Here is a 6,778-nt window from a genome sequence, read left to right as displayed (position 1 = left end):
TTGTTCTAATTGTGTTTGTAAATAGGATCACAAGTCCGCATCTTGTACAGCAATTAACCACTAAGAAGAATATATGCAGTGTATCATTTGTTGAAACTGTACTTCCAATTTGATTTGAAACTGTCTCATTGCTATCTGTTTATCAATAAAACTTTGAAAAAAAAATAAATAAAAATAAAAAAATAAAACAAAGGTCTATGAAAACAACTAAAGCCAATTATAAACCATAAAATGTTCGCAATTCTTATGTCATCCTAACTTTCCATCTACACACTATGTATACTTTTATTACAGACAGCTAAGTTAGGCAGAAATATTATAGGCAGTCAGGTAGGGTTAGGCTCTCAAGGGTGTCAGTACAAAAGATAAGAAAACATTACAACTGTGGCTGCAGACACATCTGTCGAAGGCCAGTCATCAAGGTAAAGATGGAACAACCAGGCCTACATGCCTATCTAGGGATAAGCAAAATATTGAAGATTAAACTCACCTGGTATAATAAAGTCTAGGTATCAAGTCACCCAGGTGGGTGGCCAGGATCTCTTTTCAAAAAAGATCTGTGTTCTTTCCATGTACGTTTGTTGCGTGACCTGCTTCCTCACTGAATCAGTATTATCTACATGGCCATACTTGTAATATTATTGGCTGGTACAGTTTTGGTCATAGTTATACCCACCTTGAGATTTGGCACCCACCTCATGATTTTGCTCTAAAGCTTTCCTCTGAAAAGTGGGCTCACTGGCAACCCACCTTCAGGTCCCCTCCTATCTCTCAGAAGCTATACCTTTCAATGAAGTTTTTCTACTCTTAATCTCCATTGTTCCTTAGAATTCCTTTTACTATTGTGGGGAACACAAAATGCAGCATATCTGACATATAGCAGGTGGGAGTTCCATCACCCACCTCCACTCCAATATCACTTTCGCACCTAATTTCTGCAAAGATGCCAATGTAGGTGATATTTCAAACCCAGATTTTCCATTCTTTAGTTCATTCTCAGATGTTAGGTCTACTCAATCTTACTAGAATTCAAAGAATTACATTATAAATAACTAACAAATCATGGCAGGTATGTCTGGTCCATCAGTTTTTCATTTTGTGAATCAATATATATACAAAAGAGAAACATCATTCGTAAGTGATACCTACGTTCTTTCCGGTGCTCAACTAAACCTACAGCCTGTTTGGCAGAGCACTTTGCAAACCAGTTGTCCCCAAGTAGAACAGTCACTTCATTGGTATGGACAAGTTTTCCTGGCATGAAGGCAAAGGGGCCAAATGGTACCTATTGTTTAAAAGAAAAAAAGAGCAAAAAAATTCAAACACTGAAAAATACATTTTGTGAAACACTTAACATTAAAAGACCCTACATTATTAGAGTTCTTTTATACAATGTGAAAAAAAATGCCAACCCTGTGGAAGTTTAATACAGTACTAAAATTTACAGAAAACTGTTTAAAATTAGTAAATCAATGTTAAAATACAAAAGTAAATCTATACCCTCCTTACCCATAGCCACTGGAGAAGTGGTACTATCTCTGAATGTTTATTCTTTCTATTCTTAAAACTAAATGAAATCTAAGTAATGTCAATAGAGAACACATTTTGGTAAAGACAATTTGAAGTTATTTCTAATTAAATTACTGTTCTTTACAAAGCAAGAATTAATAGCTTTAATGAGCTGACGTACCTATATTTACAAAATTAGTAGTATAATACAAAGTCTTCATGAGGAAAAATGTTTATGCAATGGAAGATTCTAATCCAGAGATCACTGTGGCAGTAAAGGTCATCAAAACAAAAATTAGCAGCACCTTTTCACAAAATCAATATTCTAGAATTTAATTCCATATGGGGCCGGGGAGATAGCTCAGTAGAATAAGCGCTTGCCTAGAATTTAATTCTGTGAATTACAAAAATATGACCTATTCTCACTCTGGATTACAAGTAGTGACTGTGAATGCTATATTCTCTTGTTACATTTTTTATGAAGGTAAGTTTACACACCAAATGTCAAATTCTGTGCAGACATTTACAGTACTATAATGCAATAATTATTTACATATTTTTAAAAGTAGATGCAACTACTAGAAGTATATTAAAAAATATTAAAGAAAACTTTCTTGATGTGATAGTTACCTTCAGAGACCACCAGTTCAATCTGTGAACTGATAATGCACACAGCAAAAAAAATAAATCTGTTTTACAAAGTTAGCACATTTACAAGAAATTAATTTATTACTTTAAAAGAAACACACTAAACATACCATAATATTGTAAGAGAGCTTATCGGGCAAGGTATTAAGTCTTTCTTGAAGAGCATTATAGTCATCATCCACCTTCTTCCTGTTGACAAAAATATCAAATAATATATAAATATACAGCTACTAATTCTTCCAACACGCTATGTAACAAGATAAACTAATCAAAACCCATTTGCAGATGAATGTTTTTCTAATTTTAAAATTCTGTTCTTACACAGTTTAGTGATAGCACTATTGTACTATATGTATTAAAGAATTGAACTTCCAAGGGACTCTGGCTTTTAGAAATAGAACATTCACATTTGGAAAGTTAGTGTTTCCTAAATTAGAGGATCAGTTGGACTAAAGATAATATAAAGATTAAGGGAAAGTGAAGGAGGGCCTGACTTTCTGAAGAAAGTAGGATTTAAAGTGAGGGAAAAGGAGATTTTAATAAAGTTTTTTAGTAAACAAACACTGTGAAGTAGAATTCATGAACACAAAATTTGAACAGATGCTTTTAGTCTTCATCAGAGAGAAACATGGTGTCATCAATGCTTCAATTATTCATACTAATGTGATTAAACTGACAGAAAATCAACTAGGAGGTAGGAGAAATTAGGCACAGTACAGGTAATACAAAAAGCATTAAAACTAAATCAGAGATACCAAATAAATTAATTCCAAACAACCAAAAGATGCCACAGTTAGAGCAGGGATGATCATGTTTTTGGGCACTTAATGCCATTCAGATGGTGGGCCTGCTGGAAATGAATACCCCTCCTTCTGAGTGATACCAAGCACCAGCCTACACTGAGATAGGCGTTTTTAAACCTCTGGAAATTAGGTTTCTTAAGGGTTTCCTGCTATATAGAGACTTGCAGGCAAAACCAAAACACTGAGTATTTTTTTTTATAAGCAGGACACTGTTAACTGTAAAAAGAAAAATTAATGAAAACAAAAACTCACCAACTCAGCAAGTAATTTAAATGAACATGTGGATATTGTCAAATTGAAATTAGGATAAACTGCAACATAGGTAATCGCTCGCCAGATAATAAAAATGACTATGCCTAAAACGTCATAAAATTGGTTTTACCCCTCAGCTCCTCAACACCAACAGTAACATAATTAATAAAAATTATCTTAGTCTTAAGTTTTCAAGCAGTTTCAAACACATATTATGTACCCCAAAAATAGTCCTGTAGTAAGTCACTTAACATTTTCTCTCACAAAAAAATGTGGAAGATGGAAAAGCCACATATTGGAGAGAAATTAGATTTCTTATATCAAGGGGGACATACCTTAGTAATGTATTTAACCTGTGTTTTATGACCTGTATTCTCAAGCACATTTTCTATTTTTCAAGTGCTTCTTATATACTTTCCCCCAAATCCTTTTCTATAAGTCAACAAAATTTTATTCTATTTAAGGCAAAAATCACCCTTCAAGATATATTTTTATAGGAATAAAATGGTAAAACCTTCATACACAGGCAATGCATGTACCAGAAAAAAATATGTATTTGAAGTCAAAGCAAATAATGAATCCCAGCTCTGCTGCTTGACTTCATAAAAACTAACCTTAGTTGTAGAAACTTTGGTGGTAAAACTGAAATAATGCCCATCTCACAGATCAAAAGAATTAAATGCAGCATTAAGCACAACTCTTTCCATGAAGTGCCAAAAAATGCCAATTCTAAAATTTTTAAGACCAACTATCTTTGCCCACTAAAGTAAGATTCCATTAGGTGAAATTCACTCAACTGGACAGTATGACTTGCTGAGATACTGCATATGATATAACCATTCAGGATCTTTCAAGACAGGATTAGTGTAAGCAATAAATGTGACAGCCTGTAAAGGCAGATTTGGTAAAGTGCCTGCACATAATAAACACTATTAAAGCTATGCATGCTAATAGCTTATCTGTATGTTTCAGATAAATAACTCTGTAAATGCTCAAGGACTACATATCAGCTAAGTAGCTGCTTCTCTGATTAAGTAGTATTAAAAGTTAATGTTCAATGTTTCCTATATTGTAATCACTCCTGGAAAAAAAAAAGCTTCCTAAAAAAGTCCTTTGTACATTAAGAGACCAGTAAATTGAACCAGAAATAACAGAAATCAATGTCAGTATTTTAAATCCAATATATTCTGCTTTAAATTATTAGTAATTCTCTGCAGAACAAAACTGTGGACACACTGGAAAAGGAGCTGCTACTTCTAAACTTTGGGTTTTTTCTTAAAATGTAAGGGGAAGATAGTTTAAAGTGCATCCTGTGCAGAAATTCCTTCTGAAGAGAGGCCAGCAGAAGGCAAACAGTATCTCAGGGAGAAACGACAGCTGAGGAGCTCTCTGCATGCTGTACTTGCCCAAACGCTCGGGAACAAGCACGATATCGAGCAGTTAGCTCCAAACAGTCCTTTTAATATTTGAGGAATAATCATTAAAAGTCACAAAGTCTAGGGCTGGCCAAATAGCTCAGCGGATTAAAGCACCCACCTAGGCAGATGCAGAGGCTGGGGTTTGATGCCCAGCCTGCTGTGCGGGCCCCACACCTGGGGCATGCTGAGACAGCGATTGAGACTGGGCATGGTAGCGCATGCCTGTAATCCCAGCTCTTGGGAGGCTAAAAACAGAAGAATCACTAGTAGTCTGATCTACAGAGTGAGACCCTGTACACCCTGTAGACCTCTACTAAAATACAAAAAAAAAAAATCACAAAGTCTATGCTATAGTAAATATAAAGCCGATTTTAAGAATTATCACTAAATGTTATTGATGGTAAGCAGACAATCCTTGCAACAAAACTTGAATTTTTCTATTTTGTTACTAGAAATAACCTCTGAACGCTGTAACATTAAAATATAGTAGTCAAAAATTAAGCTGGAAGCAATTACTTGGAAATCAAAACTCAAAACAAAAAAATTCAAGCTTACTTACTTTTATATTAAAAAAAAAACCTGTCTGTTTGGCTCCACCATATTTGATCCTATTACATATCTAACCTGTAATTATTAATTTTAAAATTCAACCCAATAAACAAGATCTAATTGAACCTGATGTCCTCATGCAATATAGAAAACAATGCATACGTGAAAATCATATAAGAAACTTTTATTCTTTTGAGTATTACTAACCAAAGAACTCCATTATTTTTAATTGTTCTCTTATAAAATCTTTGTAGAGAAAAAAAAGTTTTGTCTCCATTTCAGGCAAGTAATAAAAATTGCGATCTCCATCCTTAAGTAACAAAAAAAGATAAAACTTAAATCTCTGAAACAATCTAAAATTTTACTATAAAGTAGGAAGCTGGACTAGGCAGAAAATACTAACATTAAACCTTTTTCCCTTTTAGAAAAAAGTCTCCCATCATTCTCTTTCACCTTACCTACATGGTAAACAAAAAGGCAGAAAAATACTGTACTATGAGATAAAAGGAAAACTTTTTTAAAAGGTTTTATATTAATGTTAATGTCTAGGTTAATCTCTGGCAAAGAATTAACCTTTTGTTAATCTGAAAAATTATGAAAACAATGATGAAATATGAGTCAATATATAACCTCCTTTTAGAAGTTACTTTTAGCCTTGATACAATTTAAGCATCCACCAAGTCTTGTTGCAATTCAATTCACTCCTTATTTTGAGTGTCTCCTCCAACTGTCTAATGTCAGCCACATGCCACAGGAACAGTTACTCAAATACAGTATGCTTTCTTAAAATTTGCAATGCATCTTGGCTACAGATCCACTGGCCTGAAGGTTTCCTGAGTTTTCATTTCTAAAAATAAGGATACAGGGGGCCGGGGAGATGGCTCAGTGGAATAAGCGTTTCCCTGGCAAGCGCAAGGGCCTGAGTTCAATTCCCGGTTCCGCCAAAAAAAAAATAAAACTAAGGATACAGAGTAACATTGATTTCAGGCATAGATTGTACAGGTAAAGATGTACTCTCATAATTAAAGCAAGAAGTGATTACTTTTTTTCAAGGTATTCTCTTAGCCTAATAAAACTGTTAAAAGTTACACTAAAAAATTAAAGCATTCTTGAAAACAGGGTCTACACTGTTATGCTTTTTGTAATTTGGTGGAAAAAGAAAGTATCCCCACTAAAAACGTGAATGTATTTGCAAAAAATCAATAGTATTTTTCTTTTCCTACATGGTCATGGCAAAGTATTTAGCTTCACTGAATAAGATAACTAAGCTCTACCACAAAAGTCAGCCACTATGGAAGTACATTCCTTTTTTGTAACTCTATTGTACCTAGGAACTTATATCATCAACATCTATTCATGAAATGATCCATGTTCATCATATCTTGAGTCATCAGATAATGTCATTAAAGGGGCCAGGGAGATGGCTCAGTGGAATAAGTGCTTCCCTAGCAAGCACAAGGGCCTGAGTTCAATCCCTGGTTCAAACAAACAAACAGAAAAAAAAAAAAAAAAAAAAAAAAAGAGAGAAAGTTATTAAAATAACCTAAAGCTTAAAAGAAAAATTAACCTAAGTATAAAGACATAATTTTTCAAAATTCA

The 6,778-nt window shown here is 33.8% G+C and overlaps 1 protein-coding gene across 1 annotated transcript in view; it reads right to left on the bottom strand.

Annotated features, from left to right (window-relative positions):
• Positions 1-6,778, bottom strand: part of Uri1 (URI1, prefoldin like chaperone) — a 97,477-nt gene that overhangs the window by 32,012 nt on the left and 58,687 nt on the right. Inside the window, exons 4-5 of the mRNA XM_012515896.2 lie at positions 2,268-2,346; positions 1,150-1,285 (exon numbers count right to left, since the gene is read on the bottom strand). Of these exons, the coding sequence (XP_012371350.1) occupies positions 1,150-1,285; positions 2,268-2,346 (215 nt within the window). The remainder of the gene's footprint in view (positions 1-1,149; positions 1,286-2,267; positions 2,347-6,778) is intronic.

Source organism: Octodon degus, unplaced genomic scaffold (assembly GCF_000260255.1).
Source record: "Octodon degus isolate 3935 unplaced genomic scaffold, OctDeg1.0 scaffold00083, whole genome shotgun sequence".
Classification (NCBI taxonomy): domain Eukaryota; kingdom Metazoa; phylum Chordata; class Mammalia; order Rodentia; family Octodontidae; genus Octodon; species Octodon degus.
This window is presented reverse-complemented; position numbering and strand designations above follow the sequence as displayed.